Genomic DNA, 23425 nt, shown 5'->3' with positions numbered 1-23425 from the left:
TGCATTTTCATATTTTCTTTCCACTGAACTGTTCAATCAGATATGAATACAGTTTGTGGTTAAATGATGGCATATTAGGGTCATTGTAGATGGAATAAATATAAAAAAAAAAAATCTGAAATTTTGAGATTTATCTCAGAAATTTTTTAGAAAAACCAAGAACATTTTTGAGTTCCAAAAGTTGAACGTTTTCAACTTTTGGAACTATAAATGTTTATAATCCCCTCAGTGTGGCATCATGGTGCTTGTAATGCGACACAATGTGGAAAAGTTCGACGGGTGTAAAAACTTTTGCAAGTCGCCAGCTTTTCTAAGTGAAATAACTCCTTTCAGTGTGTTTGTGTGTGATTGGGGCAAGCGGCTGCCGTCCTCCACACACTGGGACGTTCTCTGAGGTCTCTGCTCTCTAACGGACCAGGAGCAATTTGAAGTGACAGACTGTCCTCTGCTCTGCTCGCTGTTTGATGCGTTGAGACGTCGCTGCGTCTTTGCGCTCTCACACCTTTAAAGGCTGCGTTATCCTCAGTGAAAGACGGGAGGCGTCCTGTATATTTATACACGGCGCCACGGTGTTCCTCCTCACTGTGTATTTAGTTGTTGCTTGCCATATTGTCTGGATGTGAGGCGCTTCAAGAAGCAGAGCTGTACTGCATGATCCTGCAGCTTGCATGTGGAGTGTGCATGCGTCGCTGTTATAGGTGGCCCGTTGTTTTGCATGTCAATGTCAGTGGGGGGGTATTTTTGCACCCAAAGGTCTGTGTGTGTGTTATTGTGTGAAGACAGGCAGTGGCATGCACCCCGTCACCTTCTCATCCTCGGACTGCTGTGCATGGGGATTCGGCTAAATCGGCACGTGGTCTTGGTCATGGGAGACGCGAGGGCGTCCCCCTCGCCTCCCCGCTTCCAAATTACCTTACGGTGGTCACGGTGGGCGAACCTGTGCTGTTTTGGTTTTTGCAGGACAGTGAGGGTGCACAGCCACTGAACCTGTCGGCCAAGCCGAAGGCATCCGAGAGCAAGTCACCCAACTCCCCCCCAACTTCCCCACAGGTTCCCGCTGCCGCTGCCGCCACCACCAAGCTGGGTCCCGCCGGCTCCATGAAGCACAGCGCCGTGCCCTCCAGCATCGGAACGCCGTCCACCAGAGTCAGCTCAATAGGTAAGTACATTTAGCTACCCTGTACAGTGGCAGAGCACTGGAGAGGAAACAAACGCTAGCAGGGGCTCAAGTGGAAGTTGGGATCCACCAATCCACTTTTTTCACTTCCCATACCGACATCGATATGAGGTTTAGTTGGCTGATACCGATCTGATAAAGAAAAACTCATTTATTTTATGACTCTGCATCAGTACAGCACACTTAAATTTATTGATAACTTTACAAGCTGTGTTCAGATATGCAAAAACAACTTTAATTTGTGCAATAAATAAAGTAAAATTAGGAGAATAACAGCCAATGTAAAATAAATACAGAAACTTAAACTGACAAAAGCAATAGGTTGACTATCTCGGTCAAACTGAAACTAAATTGCAACAAATCTTCTGTCAAATAGTTCAGAAAGTGGAATTAGGAATTCTAAATATAATGTAAAATAAATAGTAAAGCTCAGAGCACAACGAGTAGAATTAGACTAAATAGATCTGCACTCTTGGGTTGGGCATATTGTCACTGGTACCAGATTTGATTTTAGGGATAATAGTGAACACAGTTACTTTTCAACAATTTGCCGATGTGAAAAATATCTCGCTGTGCGTCTACCTCCATCAGCAACGACTTCAACACTTACGAGTGAGACTTCTTGACCAATCAAAGCTTCCCAGTCCGTCTCTAAACAAACCGTAGATGTACAAGCTCAGTTTCTTAAGCTGCAAACATTTTTACAAGAACGATACATTTCCAGAAGTGGACATCTCAAACGTTTTTCAGAAAAAGTGTCTGCAAAGTGTTTCTATAACAACAGGAACAGTGTTGTTTCTAGCAGTACTGTGATGACAGCACCATAATCCTTCCTAACCACATGCACACAGAAAGAAAAAATGGCATAAATGAATCACTATTTTTTACTCCTAATCCATTTTTCATGCAGCACTGATAGTTCAAATATTACACATATGTAACAGGCTATAATTAGTGTTTGTGTTGTTCCTCCGTGCTGCTATTTGCCTGCAGGGCGGCTTCATTGTTATGTGTTTATTAGTGGCTGAAAGAGACAGAGAGAGACATAGGAGTCAGGAGAAGGGAGGGAATGAGAGAGCGAGAGACGAGGATTAGTGTTTCCTTTTTTTTTTCCAGAGCAATGAAGTGGGGGAATAATAAAGAGAGGAGTGCATGACAGACAGAAGGTATCACCAATGAGATTAGACAAGCCTCTTACATGAGCCAGGACAGCGCAAACACCCAGCATTAACTATACAATACCAGCACACACACTGAAACTCACACAAAGCCTCACACACACACACACACACAATCCAACCTCCTCCTCATATGCAGTTAAGTCATTTTTTTTTTCCTGACATTCTGGCTAATCTCACTGTTTTTCAACAAATCGGCGGATTTAATATCAGATTAGTGGATTTTCGGTCCCAGATGTTTTTTGTTCAGAAAAATGGATTACAGTGTTTTAAGTTTGTGTGTGATCCTGGCTGAATTATTTGCGCGGCGGAGGCCAGATCCCCGATACGCAGGAGCTCATTGTTCCATCTGTTACTGCTGAGTTTGAGGCGGTCAGGAGCGCCGCGCCGCGTTCCAGCTCATCGTATTAGGATCCGTTTTACAAGTTCGCAGCGGACGGACAAATCGGAGCGGGGTCCAGAGGTGGTCGTTTTGATTTGCAATCTGTTTGAGGAAGAGCGAGGAGGGGGTTGCAGATTAGGAGGGCCTTTTGGGGTTATTTATATTCAAACTGGAATCAGAATGAAACCTGATTAAACCCTTCTGAGAGCAGAACACATTTAGTTTTTCATCTAGTTCTTTTTCAGACCGCATATGTCTTATAATAAGATCAGAGCTTTTTAAACCTGATGAGTGTGTGTGTGTGTGTGTGTGTGTGTGTGTGTGTGTGTGTGTGTGTGTGTGTGTGTGTGTGTGTGTGTGTGTGTGTGTGTGTTTATATACACATATAGCTGGTGGAAACTGTAAGTAAACAAGTTAACGCTATTTGAACAATGTTGAAATAAAATGTAGATCAAAATGTATTAATTTAGAAATATATAGGTTTCTAGAGTTGCTATCTTGCGTTCTTGGTATCTCATATCAAACTTTAATAACAAATTTAGCAAGACTTTCTAATTGCACAAATTTTTCTTTTGTTCTGGTCTTCACAGAGCAACACAAACTAATAATTGGTGGTTAATTAGTCAGGCTATCTGCTCCTAGCATGCTAACTGTAGGTTTAAAACTATTAGTTTTACATCTATTTAAACCATGTTACTCTTTTCTTGCTCAGAAAATGTAGATTTCTTTTTCTAAATTTAAAACGATCATTAAAAAGTTGAGGAACTATTGTAACTAAGCTAAATATCATATTAAGGTATCTGCTTAAAACTTAAATGCTTTTCTACTTAACCCAAGCAGGTGCTTTTGCTTTGTTGCAATACTTTTAGGATTCAGTAAACCTAAACATGAACCCAGATATAAGTGTTTCGGTTTGTGAAGACCTCCACCTGGAGGAATGTTTCTCTCTTCCCATCCGTCCATCTTTCTCTAACCAGACTGAGAGACGTAGGCGCCTGTAATTTCCACCACCGTCACACATTTATCTCAGTCTGCACCGTGAACAACTGCAGTCCCCCAACTTGAACGTTTCCTCATAAACGTACCATGTGCATCTGCAGAGAAGAGGGGAAAAAAAGTAGAACTTGTGTTATCGCAGTGCAAGAGAGCAGAAGACATCCCCTCCAACCTTTCCCTCCTTTTATCTGGGTCACATTCACTCGTCTGGTCTGGATGGTTGTCATTTCTGTCAGTTGAAGCAATCACACAATCATGTGTGCACAGGAATTTCTATCAACCCCCCCGCCGCCTCTTCTTTTGACTGCAGATTAAAATTGACTGCCACCCAATTCTGTCACCCCCCTCCTCCACCTCCTCATCTCTGTTCTCACTCCTCTGTCCTGCCTCTGATCCCGCACCCTCTCTTTTTCTTTTTTTTTTTTCTCTTTTTTTTGTCGGGCTCCACTCCCGTCCAGATTTTCCGGTTATGACTTCTGAAAGAGTTCACGGCTCTGTCATTACCAATCTGAAGCTGATAATCTGGTCCGAGATGGCATTAGCGGCGCGGATTAGCGCAGATAAAGGCCTCATAAAGCAGCAGCGGCTCTTTGTTAAGAACTAACCGATGGGGAGCGGAGATGGCGGCGCCTCGCATTCTCACACATGCAGAATAATAAGAGGTGCCTCTGCTGACTGTAACGCTGCTTACAGCGTTCTGCTGAAGGGGATGAGATTCCTGGGGGCAAACTCTGACTCACATGCTCCACTCGGCTGCAAAGTGGTCAGTCGCTTTGAGTGTTTTCAGTTAGGTACATAAAAAAAACACACACACACACACCCATACACACACTGGCAATCTCCTCTCATCAACTGTATGTTAATGCCTTTACCTTATGGTTCAGAAGATTTGTTCCAGATGAGAACCTTCAAAGTAAATACTTTGGAGTGTTTATTCAATAATAATAATAAAAAAAGCTGTTCTCTTTTTTTTATTATTTTTTGTTTTGCTGGTAATTCTCAATCTGCATTTGTGCTTATGAAAATTAAAGAAGCTGAACAGGATGGCTAACAGATTGTCCCTCCTGTCTGCGTCTCAGCAGACTTGTTGTCTTCATTGTCGTCGACAGCCTACCTGAACGACCACGAGGCGGTGAGCAAGGCCTTCGCCGAGGCCCGGCAGATGAAGGAGCAGCTGAAGGGGGAGCAGCAGGCCCTGGACGCCAAGATGGCCTCCGTCAGCAACCTCAGCCTCAACAACGGCCGCTCCGACAAGGTCAGGGTCTTTTTGTCTTCCTTTCAGCGCACAAAGATTTTAAAAGCGTTGAGGCATGAAATTTGCCAAAAGCAACTATGTGTTGTTTCCTCTATTATTTTAACGTTTGTTTAAAGCACAATTTTAATTATTTCAAATGAACTCAAATCAATTTATACAGCCTCACAAATTAAAAATCAAAATGATTTTGCGCACATTTTAGTGTTCATTTCCTAGACATGTACCAGCTTACAGAAATACACAGTGCATATAAATACATCAGAAAAATCTTCTCAGCTCCCGCCTCAGGTGAAATACTAATTGTGTCAGGATTTTGGTTTTTTCCCCACAACAAATGATTTACACTCAGTCACCCGGAGCTCGGCACAAACAAATACAAATCGCCGCCTTTTATCTCGGCCTCCAAATTCGGCGCGCGCTAAAAAAGGAAGAAGAAAAAAACTGCAACAGATCTACCCCGAGTCCTCTGAAGTCATCGCAGGCCGTGACCGTCTTCATTGTCGGCGCGCGGTAATTTGTCGTGCCGTGTGCCGTCCCCGCCGCAGCATGTAGGAGGCAAATCGGCACACAATGCCCTCGCACAGCTAAACGTGGCCAGATAAGGTAAAAACCGGAGGCAGCGTGGAGGTAATGACTGCGTCTGTGAGGCGCACTGCAGGGGTGTGTGTGTGTGTGTGTGTGTGTGTGTGTGTGTGTGTGCGCGCGGCACAGCAGAGTGTCAGGGAGACAGTAATGTGAAATGACTGCGTCGGCTCCTCAGCGGCTCAGATCAACTCTGGGTATTTGTTCAACATATTTGGAATCAGCTGAGGCATCAAAGCAGGAATTATTCCTCCTGCTGCTTTACTGTATTCATGTTGATATTGCTAATAAATATTGCATTCAGAATCATTAATTAACATTAATATAAATAAAAGAAACCACTATATAAAATAGTATTGTTTGCAAGTGGCAAATATAGTTTTTTCCCAATCCTGCTCTTTATAGCTGTTTAATTGGACTGCAGCTGACTTTATAACTGTAGCGCTAAAACTATTTGAAACTCTTATTTTCAGTCAAAATTTAATTCAAACTTTTCAGCAACGAATCTTTCAGAGAATGTTGGTGTGAAAATGTGGAAAAGCATCTTTTGGCCAATTTTAAATGAGAAGATTTGATTCTTTGGACTTTTTAAAACCACTAAATTTAACGTAAATGCTGTAAATGTTTCTCATAAATAATGACATTTAAAACTGTTTGTATGTATGATCAACGAGGAAATATGGAGCATTTTTGTTCAGCCGTTATTCAGCAGACTTGACTGCATTAAATGTTAGCAAATTGCTCTGCATTGTGGGAAATGGCTAAGACTGTTAAAGAACAAGAAATCGTTTAAGAAAGACAAACAGATGTGTAAAGTTATTGATTTGTAAAGACTTCATGAAACAGTGTTGACTCTTTGTGATGTTCTGCAGCCCTGCTCCTCCTGTTCCTTTCTGGGTTTTGTGTGTTGGGATGCAGCGGCGGCATCCCTGACACTCAGAAGATTAGTTTTGTCACTACTTTGTGTCTCCGCTCTCATGTCAGCCATTCAATCCACTTTTCCCATGTACTGTACCGGGGCTTAATGTCAGACTAGGCTGTCATCCACTCTGTCTCTGCTCTCTCTCTCTCTCACACACACACACACACACACACACACACACACACACTCCACAAAGCGACTGAGAGCGCATTAATCTTAAAATCTGAAAGTGTGAGGAGACATTTTGTGCTCTTTTTCCCCCCCTGGAACGAGGACTGAATGAGGCTTTCATTAGAGCAAAATGAGAGAAAAACTCCTAAAATATTTCTGATTTACATACAAAATGACTAACTCCAAACCATTGAGGGTTATTATGCATTTATAAAAGCAAAAGAAATTAAAACTGAAATACTTTTGAAACATTTAGAGCTTTTATTCTTCCTCTTCCCTATTTATTCCAGTCTATTGGGGGAGGGGGAAATTATTTCTAACAATTAAACAGCGTTGGACTAAAAAAAAAAATAGATAAAATGCATTTCATTAGCATTCTGCCCTCCCTGCTTGCAGCCATCCGGCTCACCAGGGTCACATGGAAATGGAGGAGGACACTTTCCGGAACATCGTTTTAGAAGACGGCCGTGTTTTGGGTAGAGCTCCTAATCGTGTAATTAAACTGTAAAACGTTGGCGCTGGTGCCGTGCCGCCTGTGTGTGTGTGTGTGTGTGTGTACGCACGCGAGCGAGCATCAGCCGAGCTCCAGCGCAGTGTGTGCCGGCTGCTTGCATTAGGCATGTAAATGCTCAGTAAATCAGCCTTTTATTGGTTGTAATAAATACCCAGGGGGCCGCGCGGCGTGGCCCCGCTCTCGTCCGCGCCGCGCTCTCTCCCTCTAATGCGTCGACCCTCAGGGGCCTCTGCAAGAGAGAGGCAAGCCGCCGCACTCCACTCTCGCAGGTGGCTGCCAGGAGTTGCCACACACACACACACACACACACACTTAATCAGCAGCACACTCACATAACAGTAAACATCCAAACCGGAGTAAAATCAACATTCTTCTACATGGAAACACTCAAACGCAGATGTGTGTTCAGGCTTTTAACATTTCCACATGTCAAGCAGCTTGTCTGTTTGGGGGGGGAAATATATATATATATATATTTTCATAACATTTAACTATTGTTCATTTTCACCTCGAATGTCTAAAACAAAAGGGAAAAAAAATGTTGAGATATAACAGTAGTTGTAATGGGAGCCATCAGTCAGAAGTGCAGGTTTGGAGTTTCATTCATGTTTTCCCTGCATGTGACTCAGACACTGACCGACTGCTGCTGTGAACTGTTTGTGCCGTTTAGGACAAAGCTGCCTTGGAGAGTTTGAGTCAGCAGCTGAAGCAGCAGGCCGACGACAAGTTCAGCCACGCCATGCTGGACTTCACTATGAGCGGAGACTCTGACGGTACGCGTGCGCGCACACACACACACACACACAGAAATATGACAAATGAAGGATTCTCACGTTCAGAAAAACTGAACATTAAAGGAAAGATGAATTGCACGGCTGATACAAATATGCTGAAGTAAAAATTCATCTTTTGTTGCTGTAGCATAATCTCACTCTGATTTTATTTTTATTTAAACTTTAATTTTAACAATTACTTAAAACCAAAAATAGTTTAACAAATATAACTGAAACCATTCTTTTCATTTTATGCGAGCTTTGAGATTTTGTAAGTCTTTAATTAGTTTTCACTGCTTTTCTTTTTTCCTGAGGTCCAAATATGATCCAAGTCCTATTTCTTTTTGCCACCTTCTAAATTTTAAAGATAAAAAAACATTCAATTTAAATATTTTGATATTTTAATATTTATACTTCTACAAACAAAATAGGTACTCAGGCAGCATTCTGCTTTTATGCTCCACTAATTTGGAACAAACTGCATAAACAGAGATTTTCTTTAAATGCATTTGATTAATAATAATCTGCAAAATTATATTTGACAAAAATTTATTTATTGCTATTCCATAATTATTTGCCGCATTAAATTTTTATGAAGTAAAGAACTTTGAACTACTGTGGTGTATAAAATAAACTGAACATGACTAGTAATGTGAACCTCACCAGTCAGGGGACGATTCAGATTTGAATTATCTACAGCTTTGACAAAGAAGGCTGGATGAAGACTCAGTGTGTTTCTTGCTACACACACTGTGAGGTAAAACAGGAAATATTTTAGTCACTATTGGCAGCTTAGGCTCAACAAACCTTTCTGTCCAACCACCAGGAACATAAATATCTAGAGTCTGATAAACTCTACTGAGATGTTGTTTTGTGGTTGTAAGATCGAGGTGGGAACCTTGCCCAGCATTACAAACTCTGAAATACCAGTAAATTTTAAATGGGTGCTATCAGAAAACTAAAAACTTGTCGCCTTTGGGTCTTTTAGCAGAAAAACAATCAAGAATGCAATTATATTCAATGTTATAAGTGAAGTAATCTGTGAAACCAGTACTTTTGTAAGTTAGAACACTTGAAATAAGACAAAACTAAAATGTCTGCACCAGAAACAAGACCAAAAATACTTGGTAACATTTAGTATTTTTTGCAGTGTGTGTGCTTCACCTTTGCACAAAAGTTGATCTACACTTTCTCTTTTTACATTGCATGACTATTGTCTTCCTCCTCAGGTTCCCCTAGCGTGTCGGACTCCAGAATATTTCGGGAAACGCGTGGCAGGAACAACAACGAGCCGCACATCAAGCGGCCAATGAACGCCTTCATGGTTTGGGCCAAGGACGAGAGGCGGAAGATCCTCCAGGCCTTCCCAGACATGCACAACTCCAACATCAGCAAGATCCTCGGTAAACTTCCGCCCTTCAGCAGCTCCGGGCGCTCGCTGCATCCTTATCATATAAGCCATCTCTCCTTCTCACAAACACACACGCGCATCACAAACTAATGCTGCTTTCGTACTACGGCGGCGTTGTGTAAGCGGGCGTTAATGAAAGGCTGGGGGAGAGCACAACCACGACAAATGATGATATAATTCATTATGCATTAAACAAGTAGCGCAAGGCCGCCTGACATTTCCCCCAGACCGCCGGGATCGGCCCTGACATTTTAAAGAGCTCCTAAGCGTTTTATAACACAGGGAAATCTGGTTTTAATAAGCCTCCACGCTCTCGATTGCTAACAGATCGCAGAACACAGAGAGAGGGAGAAAAGAGAGAGGGGGAGACAGAACAGCCGCGCACTGACAGCTTTTACCCATTAAACATACAGTAGTCAAGTGCAAATTCAGACCAGATATGAAGCGCACACACACACAGAGGAAGACAGGCACAAGATTTTCCACCCACCCACACACACACACATACAGTACAGATCTGTGAGCAGCAACCGAGCTGAGAGATGACAGCAGGTTAAGTGAAGTCCTCATTAGTTGAGATGAGTACCTGTCGTCCCAGCAGTGCTCCTCATTAACCCTCTTTTGCTCTCTTTTGCGTTCTCGTTCCGGGTGCCACTTCCAGCACCACGCTGCGTGTGTGTGTGTGTGTGTGTGTGTGTGTGCGTGTGTGTGTGTGTGTGTTTTTAGCTCATCCTCACATGTATCAGTTTAAACTGTTTGCTGAGCGTCCTACATCACACACATCAGTCAGAGTAGCCGATCTGCATCCGCACGGTCATGTTTTCAAAGAAATGTCAGGACGAGTGGTAATCAGTGACTGCACTGAAAGAGAGGTCTGTACAATAAATAAATACTGCATGATTAATATTAATAGATAATACGTTTGATAGAATATTCAGTAATTTTACTGAACTCCAGTCCAGAATCTCACAGCATTCTGGGGGATGTAGGCACAGGAAAGACTTTAGCTGCTCAATGTAGCACCAGCTACATTGAGCCCGTTGTGACCCAGTTGAGGTCACAAAAAAATCTGATTTTTTTTCTGACCTCTCTCTCATCTTTTCATGACAGTCTGAACAACACGAATCCAGTTTTTAACAGATTTGACCCGGGCTACTTGTATACGTGGTTCTAAATCCAACACCTAGCCGACCTTTTCCAATGTTACTTGCCTTTGTACGACATCCGACCTGAATGTCAGTGATACACGATGAAAGTCTCGATTCTGCATCCTGGAAGTGGGAAGAAAAACAACAACCATTGAAGACAATAATGAAGATTAAAATTGTTAATATGCAATAAATAAATAGCAAAATATGTTGCACCATTAGCGTCCACAAGTACTTCCTTAAACACTGATCACACTCGCATTATTGCGCCCTCTCCTGGACATGTGGACACTTCTACAATGCTTGCAGTTCGCACAAGTCACATGTACTTGGAAATGTGGACAACTGCACACAAAACAAATTTTAAATCAGAATTGAGTTTTAAAGCCTGTAGTGTGAACGCAGGCCAACTTACTCACTTTTTGGCTACTTAGCAACACCCTTGCACAGCAGCAGTTTCAGCTTTAGCACCATGCCTCATAACTCCTTTAAAAAATACAAATAAGAGTAACGCTATCAATTTGGCAGTATTTCAGATATTTATAACAAAAGCAAATCATATCAACTGCTATGTACAATAGTGTATAAGAGCAATTATTATTAAAAAGTTCATTTGTGGACATTAATCTGGAAATTTTAGTGCTTTTTGTCCAAATTTTTTTTCTATCTTCAAAGGCCCTACTTTCAGCCATATTGTCCAGTCCTACCTAACAGCAGCCCCTCTGTGGCAAGTTGTCTCAAAGAAAAGCAGCAGCTAATCAAACCCAACGGCTGTTTTCCGTCTGTCTCCAGGCTCGAGGTGGAAAGCCATGACCAACCTGGAGAAGCAGCCCTACTACGAGGAACAGGCTCGCCTCAGCAAGCAGCACCTGGAGAAATACCCGGACTACAAATACAAGCCGCGGCCCAAACGCACCTGCCTGGTGGACGGCAAGAAGCTGCGCATCGGCGAGTACAAGGCCATCATGAGGTCCCGCAGGCAGGAGATGAGACAATACTTCAGCGTAGGGTGAGGGATTGGGTAGTTCTAGGTCCAGGAGGATTTTGTTTGTTTTGCAAATAAAAAGATCAGAATTTATAGGCTTTTTTTTCTCCATCATTCTATTTCTGTTTTAAACACAGAGACTGAATGTAAATTTGCTTTTCCTCTTCTATTAGTTTCTATGTAAATATGTCATAGTTTCTAATGAGGATTTTGACCAACGAGATGCACTAAGAAATTGGCTGATGACCCATCAAACGTGTTTCAGCTTAACCAGCCTGTGGGACCTTTTTCAGATCATTAACATCTAAACTTTTACCAGTCTGCCATAACAACACTCTTCAGTACAGAACTTAATACAGAGAGAAAATAAATCTCTATCAGTGACATATTCAAACAGGAAGTCAGAGGACGACGAAAAGGTTTGCCGGAGAACGTAGAGTAAAAATATTTCAAAGTTTACAACAAACCTGAAATGACAATCTAGAAAACAAACTCTGGTGCATCTCTATTTTAAATGTATGTGTGCTATTCTCATTTTTGGATGTAATTGTTTTGAAACAAACCAAGCTAATACAAGTAGCTCAGTTTGTACTAAATACCCAAAATTTAGGCCTGGGTCAGGAATGTTTTACCTGCAGGCACAACATGCAATAAAGCTACCTCACTTTCATCATATTTACAATCACATTAAAGCTAAATTGTGTAAAATAACCCTTTACTTGTAATGGGATTCGTTTTATTTTTCCAAATCATAGTATGTGCTGAAAATAGTTGAAGTTTCTCTTTACAGAATAAGTAAAAGTTAACAGCCGCGTTTGAGCTAGCTGCTTGGCAATGAACAACAGGCAGAGAAGGACTACAGCACTAAAATACACCGAGTCAAACTGGCATTAAAATAAGTTGAAACTTTTTTTCCTGACAGTAACCTTTTAAGACTCTGTATATTCTGATGGTGGTAATCAGGGAAATGTTTCCAACATGGTTTGGTTTAAAAGGAGCAAACCTTTTAAACCAAAGTAGAGGGTGAATTGTTACACACACACTCAGTTGCAAAATCACATTCATATATCCACTAGATGGTGCTTTGTGGGTCAGGCTAAACTTTGATAAGAAATGCTTGTATTTTCAGATTGCAAAAATATAGTTGAACCCTCAAAACATCTTATTCTGCAAGAAATAAAGACTGCTTCAGTTGTGAAGCAGTGCTATCAATAAATGCCTCGTTTCCATTGAATATCCGGTTTGGTAGGCTATTTTCTTTTTGTCAATTATAAAAGGGGCCCATACAACCGATCTGAACCACACGGTTCCTGGACCCCGTTCAGGTCTAGGTCCATTGGATAGGTGTATGGTACGCTAAGTTTAAACAACTGGCACCTCTCGACAAGGTATTTGTTAGGGAACAGAAAAACATCATTCTTGTGCGTCAAATTTGTCGTCGCACTCTTCTGACAACGTTAGGTGTTTGGCCTCAACCCTGCCTGCCCCGTTGAAGTCCAACTGGCGGTGGAAATCGTTCTGTTGAGCGCGGTGGAAACGGGGCAAAAGTTTCATCTTACTGACTACAGCATGTTTCTGACGATACTCCTAACTTTCCTTTCTTTTTGTGCATACAGGCAGCAGGGCCAGCTGCCCTTATCCTCTGCCGGCATGGTCTACCCAGGTGCCCTTTCAATGGCAGGGATGCCCTCCCCCCAGATGCCCTCAGAGCACTCAAGTATGTCCAGCAGCCCAGAGCCCAACGCCAACCACCACCAGAACCCCCACATGCCCGGACTGAAGGGGGACGAGCCACGGATCAAGGAGGAGGAGCTGCGGCTAGACGACAGCAACGGTGACGTGTACGATGATTTTGACTACGAGGACGAAGACGCCGACTACGCTAGCGACAACGACAACCATATCCCCCATTAAGGCGGCACCGGTCACGGCCGGTGGCGCTCTAAAGATTCTAAACATCAGTCAGGAAGAGGAGTTTGTACTTTGCCAATCACCTCAAGTTTAAAAGATAAAAAACACCTCCCATCCCCTCTTCTCCTGACTAACACGGACTCTTTGGGCAGAGCCAGCTCCCCTTCCCCTCCCACTGGAGTCCTGATACCAGCATCTGATCAATCAACGGAAGCACAGGACCTGTCACTCACACTGACTGTTACACATGCTGGAGTCTGGGAGGAAGCCAGTTTAAAGCTCACTGAGGAATATTCAAGTACTACTGCGAGAGTGTGATGCCACAAGTGAGAAGACGATTATAAAAATCAACCCTTTTCAGTCCGATCTGGAGGGAAAGGAGACATTTTAAACTGAAAAACTAAAACAGCGGACCTGTCAAAGGCTAACGGATGACACTTTAGGACGGCGGACCTGTTTATTATCAAGAGACACTTTTAAGAAACAGCTTTTTTTGTTCTTTGGTTCTATAATATTCTCACTCAGGTACACGGTGCCAATAAGTGGCTTGTGAATGTGATTTGTTGTTTTTTGTGCTACAAGTTTGAATAATAATAGAAAAAAAAGAGACTTTTCTTTTTTTTTTCCCCCTCCCTTTTGTTGTAAAGCACCTGAAAGACATCAGACCTTTATTTTTAACTGAATCCTCAGCCTAGCGGTGTGCTATCGGTGCCTCCACTCGCCTCTTCCCCCCCCACCGCTCAGGGGGAGGAGACAGAGAGGAACCGATCGAGGGGGAGGGGGGGCGTCCCGGAGCGGAATCGAAAGCACTGTGTTTGTGAGACAATCCACGAGTTTTCTTCTCACTCCGTCCCTCCTGTCTCCATCTCAATATCGTGTAGGACAAAAACTAAAAACATTTTTTTGAAAGTAAAAAAAAAAAAAAAAAAATCATCATCAGCACGACTTCACCTGAAACATCCGACAGGTGCGCGTCAGTGTGTGTTGCTTACAGCACTTTTGTTTTTGGTTTAGAGCAACAACAAAATTTTAAAAAAGGAGCTAAAACAAAATCTTGAAGGATAAGAAACTTGTTCTGCTGCTGTTAATGCGCTGTAACACACACTCTCTCTCACACACACACAGAGAAAGCTATTGTTCTGTCTAAGTGTTTTCTGCTCCCTCCAATCAACGTCGTCCTGCTGTAAGCCAGTGGGTGGAGCCGGAGTGCAGTCAGTGTTTCTGTATTTTATTATTATTTTTCTTTAAAACTGCCTCTAGTCTAATATTATTATTATTATTATTAACCATAATTAAGAGGATGGTCAGCGTTTCCTGAGTTAAGTAAGTTATGTACAGTATAATTTATTTTTCTCCTCATCAGGTTTTTGTGACTATATGAAATGGTCACTGAAACATTATTCTATTTAGCTGGTAGGAATTTAGATTTAAGCAGAAGTTGTCCTTTTACCTTGCTTTGGTTTTGTTTGTCTTTCTTTTCCCCTTCTAAATCTATTTTGACTTGTATTAACCCCTGCGGACGGATGTGTGGCGCAGTTAGGACAGCGAGCTCCTCTAAAGACGCTGAAGACTTTTTTTTTTTAATTTTATCTCCATGCCCATTTCTACGAAGCACTCAGACTCTCTGCAGTCAGAGATAAAGAACATTAATATTTGTTATTATTATTGTTATTATTGTTATAATTTTATTTGTAATGATTATCACCATGTACAATGTGAAGGTTTCCTCTTTTTTTGTTGTCGTTTTCTTTGAGAATGATTTGAAGGATTTCTGTGAACAAAGACCTGTCCCCGTTTACTAGCTGAGCCGCCTCGCCGAGACACAGTGAAGCATCTGCTGGCATCCTCACATCCACAGCACCGCCCAGAAGTTCACATACTCTTGGTCGGCATGAATGTCAATTAAGACATTGGAACATTTCTTATTTTAAGCTGGACTGATGAGATGTAAAAACAAAAACCCATGAATTAACAAAAATAAATAAATAATCAATTGGCTGTATAAAACAAGAGTTAGAATTGTTTTATATATCTTGCTAAACACATCGTGGCAAGTTGTATTTGAACTCCACATTTTTCCAAGCCACGACTCTGTATTTCCATATTTCTGTCTGATTGACAACTGGCTCTTTCAATTGCTCAGTTTGCATTATAAATAGGACTAAAGCCTGCTTTAACGATTCTGAAACCAGTTTTGTACGTTTATAATTTGTTGCTTCCAACAGGATATCCAATTTTTGTAACCATCTAGCAGAATCACTGACACCAAAACATTTGCACAACATGATGTGCAGTAGTTGGTGCAGTTTTCTTAATTTTACAAGCGTCACCTCGATTCCTCCAATCAAGCTTGCTAATCTTTACTTGAAGAAATTTGAGGTCATGCAATAGGACTTCAGCCATTGTGGTTTCTGGGTTGTTCCAGAAGACTCTAACCAATTTCTCCTCATTCAACAAATAGCTGGACATTAAGACACAGTTGGGTGTCCCAAACTTGTGTAAAATCTGGCTCTGGAGTACAACAGCCCAGCATTATGCATCTGGATTGGCTCTGATAATATGCATATTTATAATTTCCGATCGCATCAAGATAATGAATGTTCTCAAAGGGGCTGTAAAGTGACTTATGTAGTAATAAAATCATCAGTTAAAATGTAATAATTTTAACATCTTTTCACACTGATGTAATTTGGTCCAATACAAAGGAAAACTGATTGGAGTTGACTGATAAAATAGTACACAGCTTATCTTAAAGTTCAGTTTATGTGGGTCTATATTTTTTTTATTTACTCTAATTTAAGAGCTGTAGATATTTAATTCATCATTTAAACTACTGCCTTATTTGACATTCATGCTGATTAGGGTATTCAAACGTCTGACTGGCACCGTCTTCACGCACAAACACAATCACTAAAACACACGCCTACAATATAAAGAGATTATTATTGAAACTAAACAAATTCTATGCTGTTTTTTTTTTTTTAAACATTGTACATTTCTAGAATGTTTTTGTAATAGCAGTGATTTTCTTTCGTCCAATCATCATCATCACAGTGTTCACTCTGACCCAGCAGGAGTGTTTCACCGTGTCGGCATGTGAGGCGGCCCGGCGGTATCTCTAACCTCCCTCATCAGGAGCCCTTTGCTTTGTTTGAGCTCCACGCGACGCTACAGGAGCCATGACTACTCTTCAGGTGTGACGTCGCTTAGTGATCCCCCCCCCATATTTTCTTTTTTTCTTTCTTTAAATCGCTATATAAATGTTCCACATAAAGAGCTTCTGGGTCTTAATTATGCTGTAAAGTCACCCCTGTTATCACCACACTGTTGCTGGAGAGAGGAATCAGGAGAGCGAGTGGGGCATTAAAGACATCAATCATCCCTGCTGGCAAGGTCTGTCCCCATAACAAGACAATGAAAATATTATTTAAGACAATCAGTCACGAGTGGAGCTCACAACAAAGTAAGAATTATTACAAGTAAACAAAAAAACTATCTTACCATCTCAACTTGAAAAAAAAAATCAAGAAAGATAATTATGTAAATATAACATAGAGTTATAGATTTATATTTTGTTCATAACACAGTGTAATATAAGTTGTATATTTCTTTTTTTTTTTTTTGGTTTTCTCTCCCTACTGTCTCTTTTATTGATGTTTATTCATGCCACAGAAAAGTGGAGTCGCAGTGCTCCCTCAAAAAAATATGAAAAAAATATCAAAGAAATAAAGAAAAACAAGAAAAAAAATAATAAATTCGTGGGCTGCCACCACCATCTGTTCTAAGTTCACTTTTTTTTCAGTATTACTGCCAGACGAGGCTCTAATAAAGACAGCAATGTGTTGAGTAAAACTTGTGCTGGTCCTGCTCATTTTTTCCCGCCACTAACTTTCGTATAGTCACACTTTATTTTGTTCCTACACCAATGAAAGTGTGGTGTCAATAAATACTTGGACGCAGAGTAAGTCATGGGTATTTCCAAAAGCAGTTAGAAACGTCTTCCTCACATCTTATTTTATTATTCTTATTATGTAAGCCATCAGCAAAGTTGAGTGATTGAATCATATTTATAATATGTTAATTATGGTAAGTCCACCTTGTTGCCCCTCCAATCAGAGAGAAGAAGAAGATGAAGAATCACGACCTGTTAGCAACCACATAACCTAACTGAGCACAACAAGGGACACTTTTCTGTAAAAAGAAAAAAAAACATGTTTGCTGCCGTCACCTGGTTTAAAAAAAAAACACACAAAAAAAAAAACACAAATGTATAATTGATGCTTGCTTATGGATGTTGGTGCAGTTTTCCGGGGTTAAAAACACCAAACCCCACTCAGCGTGCCCATTAAAATGCTGTCCTCCATCTGCGTCCATATGTTCCGCAATCAACCCCCACAGCCCTGCTTGACGCACGGCGCATAAAAACAAGCTAAATGCATTCAGAGGACAGGATTTTATGTGCTTTGTTAATTACCAGAACTTCACAGACACACACTTCCTAACACCCCCCACCCAAAAAAAAAAAAACCTTTTGATGCAATAAAAAGGCAAGATGGGGGCAGATTCAAAACTCACGGAATAATACGGTAAGTGAAGGATTCGGTTTGTCTGGGCGATGTGAATTTTTCAGAGGCGACCCGAAGGCAAAAAACCCGAGAAAGAGAAAAGGTTTGTGTGTGTGAATAGCTGAGGAGCAGAAAAAGAGTTTGGATTTTTATTTTATTGTCAGCAATATGGGAATGCTGAAGGAAGCAAACAGTGGTTAGCCTCCGATTCAATCACGCACACCCTAAGGTGGGCTGGAGGTGGGCAATTCAGAACAAAGAAGAAAGAAAAAAAAACTATCAAATGGCAAAATTATTTTTATCAGCACAGTTGCCTTGAACTTTTCCTGCTTGTGCAAACTGCACCGAACACTAAAAATCTGTGAGCGGTGTGCTCCGAGAGCGGGCCGCTCTGCCTGCCTGCGTCGGCTCGGTGAAACATGCCGTGGATTCCCCCCCCCCCCCCCCTCTTTCAACCGTGGGTGTTTGGAAATTGAGTGAAAACGATGTCACATTAATGATTTAAAGTCGGTAATAGGATGTGCTGTGACGCTGAGCCGCCAGCTAAACTGAGTTTAAGGCTGCAGCGTTAATGTATTCATGAGGAGGAGGATTATACAGAGACAAGAGCAGCTTGAGCTGAGTGCAGCACACTAGCCAAAGCCTCACTTTATTTATTTCACATATATATATATATATATATATATATATATATATATATATATATATATATATATATATATATATATATATATATATATGTGTGTGTGTGCAAATTAATTTCATATTTTAATTTTTAATCAACTTTTCAGAAATTAAAACATGCATGAAGAATTGAAAAAAATAAATTTTTTTGTTCTTTTTTTTTTTTGTGTGTCACTAGGATTTAGTTTCCAAACATTGTATTCCCCAGATGACTAGTAGCAAACAAACTGTTATGAAAACATTTCAAAGAAATTAATTCTTGCCTCTAACTGGGATATTAGCACAAATGTGTGTTTATCTCCGAGCAGTGCCTTCTCCTTTCATCTCTGATTCTGGCTGCTCGGCTAATCCCCGGTCTGCCGTACCATCACACACACAAACTGCAGCATCACTGAAAAATAAAAATCGCACAAGTATCACAGGAAGGGGAAAAAAACTCTAGCAAGTGTTTAGGTTTCTGTTTTCTAATATTTTATCATCTTTTTTTTTATTATTATTAAGCTAAAAAAAAGGGGAAACAGAACTTGTTAGTCTGTGGATTGCGTATTAAAATTTCAGAGCATAAAAGACGAGGTAACCTGAGGCTTAGAAGCACAGTAAAATAAAAATCTACTACAAGTTTATTTGTGTTTTTCTTGATTTGTATTTAAATTTTAAAAACTACGAAGTCAAACAGGTGGAGACGGGATGAAAAACATGACTTTCTTTACATCATCCGTGCTTGAACGTTTATGCATTACACATCTAACCTAACCGCTGTCATGACAGACAAGTGGCAGGTTATGTCAATCACAGCAGGTAAGCAAGACATTATCACAGTATGATGAGCAAAAAGAGCACAACGTGATCTAATTGCTTTTACTTGCATCAGAGAAGCAACAACTATTTCCATTCATGCAAATATCAGATATTCTTTTTTATGGTTATACATTGAAAATAAACTACTGCTAAATTCAGCTGTAGTCTTGAAGTGTTTATTGATCAGCATTTAGATATTCTGCTCTTTGAGAGGAACAAGCAGAGTTAGTTTAATTAGTCAGGCTATCTGAGTCAGTATTATGTAAAATTGAAATCTTCGACATGGAAAGGCATTTTTATAACGTGCTGAAGGCAGAACTTCTTAAAGAGACAGGTCAATTTCAAAATGTCAAATTACAAAGTTGAATTCCTTTGAAGTTATTCATTACATATAGCATTTTTTAACAACTAAATGTAAGACAGTAACTTTCAAGTTACCGCCCCTTAAACTGGTGCTAGTGGCGTCTCAGCCTGACCATTGTAAGAGTGATGGGTCATACTTCATTAGTTTACAAATTGTGATTGTTGGGGGTTTTTCTTCAAAACAGACAAATTTAAATTTCTTCTAAGAAGAAAACCCAACTGTTTTTTGATATTTTTTTTTTTATGTACAGCTACAGGTTGGGGAGGGGCAGTCCTGAGTCACTCTGTGCAGAATACAGCCAAAGGAAACCAAAGATAACTTAGAGGTTCCTATGACTTCACATTGGAAGGACTTTAAGTTACAGGAACACTGAAGAAAGATTTTAGGACATTTTATACAACCCAGCCATGAATAAGGAACACAATATACAGTTAGAGGTTTCATTTTTTTCTTTCTCTTTTTTTTTCTTCTTACGTCGCAGCCAATGTGTCTCAGCTCAAACACATTGACACTTTATTTGTCTTTACAGACCTGTAATGTAAATGAATTAAAAGTTTGTTCAGGCTTCAGGAACTTATCTGACAAAATGCTCCTTCATCTCCATCCTGTTCTTTCAAAAAATCCAAACTAAGGAACTCTACAGTATGGAGAACCAAAAGGCTTGTTCAACAACACACACATTTCTAGGACGATGTCAGACTACACCAATTTACAGATACATTTTGTGTTTTAGGGAGGTTTTTGCATGAATACCAAAGATGCATCACTTGTTCAAAAAGACTTCCATTCGTATATGTGACTTGCGTGACAACTCTAGTACCCTTTAGGGCTCCTGCTGGATTGGATGCATTGAATACCTGCTTATTTTACTAATACCTTAGGCCGGTTGTCAGTCAGGTTTCGGTGACTGAAACCTCAAACGGACACAAAAGCGGCGGTGGTTTGAGCGACGGCCCTAATGTGACGGCTCCGAGAGCGGTGGCGTGTGAGGGACAGGCGTGGCACACCGGAGGAACAGCGGGAGCCTGCGGGCGGATCCCTGATCGGCGCCGGGAAACTGGCTCGGCGCCCCGGACTCGTCTTCTCTCCCCCTCTGGTCTTTCTCAGCTGGCCTGGTTTCACCCATCTCTTCCTGTCGGCTTCCATCAAAACGTACGAACAAGTTTATTATGGCGTTGTCGAGCCGAGGCACCCTGCTGTGATGCGTCGCCTCCCAGTGAACTGCCTTCATAAGAAGATTCTTTCCTGGCCATTTCCACTCCATCCTCTTGACCTGTGACCAGGGGTGGCCATTTATTGTATCGTTTATGATTTATCGTAATAAATCTCTTACAAAAGGCTTTTGATTCATCATTGTCACAATTACGTCCAATTAAGACGTTTTAAAAAATAAATAAAATATATCCTTCTCAGCATTTATAGTTTTAATATTATCCCCTCTATTCAATTAAAACATCAATAAATACATTTTATAATGCAGTTACTGTCAGCTGCTTAGTCATACAAATCACACGTTTTCGAGGGCAGTATTTGTGTTTTTGGGGCTATAAATCATACAGTTGCCTAAAAAAGGTCTAATAAATGGTTAGTCAGTTTTCTTGTAATAATAATAGTACCACAAAATATCATGACAAATTTTTAAATCCATATCTGGAACTCATCTGACTTAAAAAAAAAAAGTATATATATTTATCAAAAACACCAAAACTTAGGAGCTATTATTAAATACCACTGGATTGCATATTAAAATTTCTGAGTTTTGACTCATACTTTAGAAGACACCAAACGTGTAAGTATTGGCATTTTGATAAAACACGACTTAAATTAACACAGTGGAAATGATTTGAATTTGATCATCAGATGTTAGCGTGTAGGTGGGCTGCAGAACTTTTCACAGTAAACTTGAAACGGAGACGCTGCTCGCCGAGCCGCAAATCAAATCAAAGCGAGATAAAACAACCTGTGGGCGCTTTAACGTCATTCTATGAAATATTGATTTTTTTTTTATTTTCTTTTGGAGAAATGAGAAGAAGAAAAAAAATCTAGAACCCTGTAAAAGTGTTATTTTCTCTCCCCATCAACACCCTAATGCACACATGCAAATATTATGCTAATGGTATGTTAATTGGTGGAGTAGCTGCAAAGCAGCCCTGCTGTTCAAATGACTGGTGAGAAAATAGGTGGGGTCAGTCGCAAGCTGTAAAAGCAGCTCCAACACAAATAAACAAAACCCTCGGGGATTAACAGAACAAGGGCCAGTGATAAACGGATGAGAAGGGAGAGCGGGAATACAACAGGCTGCGAGTGAGGGGAAGGGGGAAGAAAAGAAAGACAGCTCAGGGATATGGAAATACCGCCGAGCAGAGCGGCCAGAGTTAGAATGAGGAGAAAGGGCCTTAGAAGATTAAAGAGTAAAAAAGTACAAACAAATAAAAAAAAATTACGGGAGCCCGAGCTGGAGGTGTTCAGCGAGAAATCAAGCAGGGCTAAAAGAAATGAAAAAGTTAAAGAACAGACAGGAACCTGTTAGTTAATGACTGAAAAATGAAAAGGGAATAAAGTCCTTGCCTACTTTAACAAGCTGATTGATTTGCTGCACTGGTAGCAAAGGCACCAGGTCAATTATCTGAATAGGAAGTTAACCTGGCTGAATCAGAAAACTAAGATACAGATCCGATCTAATATTCACACTAAATGGGACTTTAAATGTTAATTTCAAATAATCTACAGTTGTGTGTGTAAGTATTGCCAACAATGTCATCCAAAAAACATACAAATACCTAGTCATATTAAATTTAGTGACAACTTTAACAGATTAACACAAAAACATGGTGGCTCGCTGATGAAGTGCCTTCCTACCACCAGGTTTAGCAGGAGTTCTGGGGAAAAACTCTGTCATAGCAATGCACCAGTTTGCTAATCATATTCCACTAAAATGCACTAAAGTAAAGAAGTTAAAACTCTGAAGAGGAGTAAATACTTTTGGAAGGAACTGTAATTGTAAATCTTTCAGCTGAAAGGGCCAGGGAAGCGAACGCGGATCTGTTTGGGTGTTTTTGTGCGACGTGCTGGTGCAGCGGGGGTGACTGGGAGAACGCAGCTAACATGCATTATGTGTTCAGCTGGTGACACTGCCCCCACAGGTGTGCTTCATTGAGTGTAATGCGCCTGACCCGACTGAAACCGTCGTAAAATGCTTCATCGTTTAACTTATGGCTTCATTATGTAAATGCATCCACTTTCCCTGAGTTTTACCATATTCTCATTCACTCAGGCTAAAAGCAGAAGACCCTCCTGTTGGATTTTCTACATTGTTCCTGGTAGCATATGGGAATGAGATCATCTGTGCTGGGAGCAGCCGAGAGCTGTTTTTTGAGACTTATGACTGCCTTGTTATCGTCATGCCTAGTGTTTACAGTCTCACGATTGTAACACTCTGGCTTAGAATGTTTTTGTTTTTATTTTAATCTACGGCATCCATGTTTGATTGGCCTGAATGTCGTGGTTTCCCCTCATCTCCAAGGTGAAAAAACATTTAAAATGACCGTTTGTGTTTCCACAAATAGGTTAGGAAGGTGACCTTATCAAGCATTGCCACCCTCACACTTT

At 40.8% G+C, this 23425-nt stretch overlaps 1 protein-coding gene and 1 long non-coding RNA gene across 12 annotated transcripts in view; one reads left to right on the top strand and one right to left on the bottom strand.

Moving 5' to 3' along the window:
* Nucleotides 1-17257, top strand: part of sox5 (SRY-box transcription factor 5) — a 98734-nt gene extending 81477 nt beyond the window's left edge. For 5 of the 11 annotated variants that reach the window (XM_055055503.1, XM_055055499.1, XM_055055500.1 and 2 more), the window contains 6 exons: nt 961-1159; nt 4813-4988; nt 7848-7950; nt 9180-9353; nt 11302-11518; nt 13111-17257. In XM_055055503.1, the coding sequence (XP_054911478.1) occupies nt 961-1159; nt 4813-4988; nt 7848-7950; nt 9180-9353; nt 11302-11518; nt 13111-13408 (1167 nt within the window). In that variant the 3' untranslated portion in view covers nt 13409-17257. The remainder of the gene's footprint in view (nt 1-960; nt 1160-4812; nt 4989-7847; nt 7951-9179; nt 9354-11301; nt 11519-13110) is intronic. The other 6 variants (XM_055055507.1, XM_055055501.1, XM_055055506.1 and 3 more) reach the window with 4 other exon arrangements.
* The window catches only part of LOC129376074 (uncharacterized), a 38502-nt gene continuing 25648 nt past the window's right edge, over nt 10572-23425 (bottom strand). Inside the window, exons 2-4 of the long non-coding RNA XR_008607710.1 lie at nt 10929-10995; nt 10726-10854; nt 10572-10632 (exon numbers count right to left, since the gene is read on the bottom strand). This is a non-coding gene — a long non-coding RNA (uncharacterized LOC129376074). The remainder of the gene's footprint in view (nt 10633-10725; nt 10855-10928; nt 10996-23425) is intronic.

The sequence above is a fragment of the Poeciliopsis prolifica genome, unplaced genomic scaffold (assembly GCF_027474105.1).
Source record: "Poeciliopsis prolifica strain line A6 unplaced genomic scaffold, Auburn_PproV2 SCAFFOLD042, whole genome shotgun sequence".
Lineage (NCBI taxonomy): Eukaryota > Metazoa > Chordata > Actinopteri > Cyprinodontiformes > Poeciliidae > Poeciliopsis > Poeciliopsis prolifica.
This window is presented reverse-complemented; position numbering and strand designations above follow the sequence as displayed.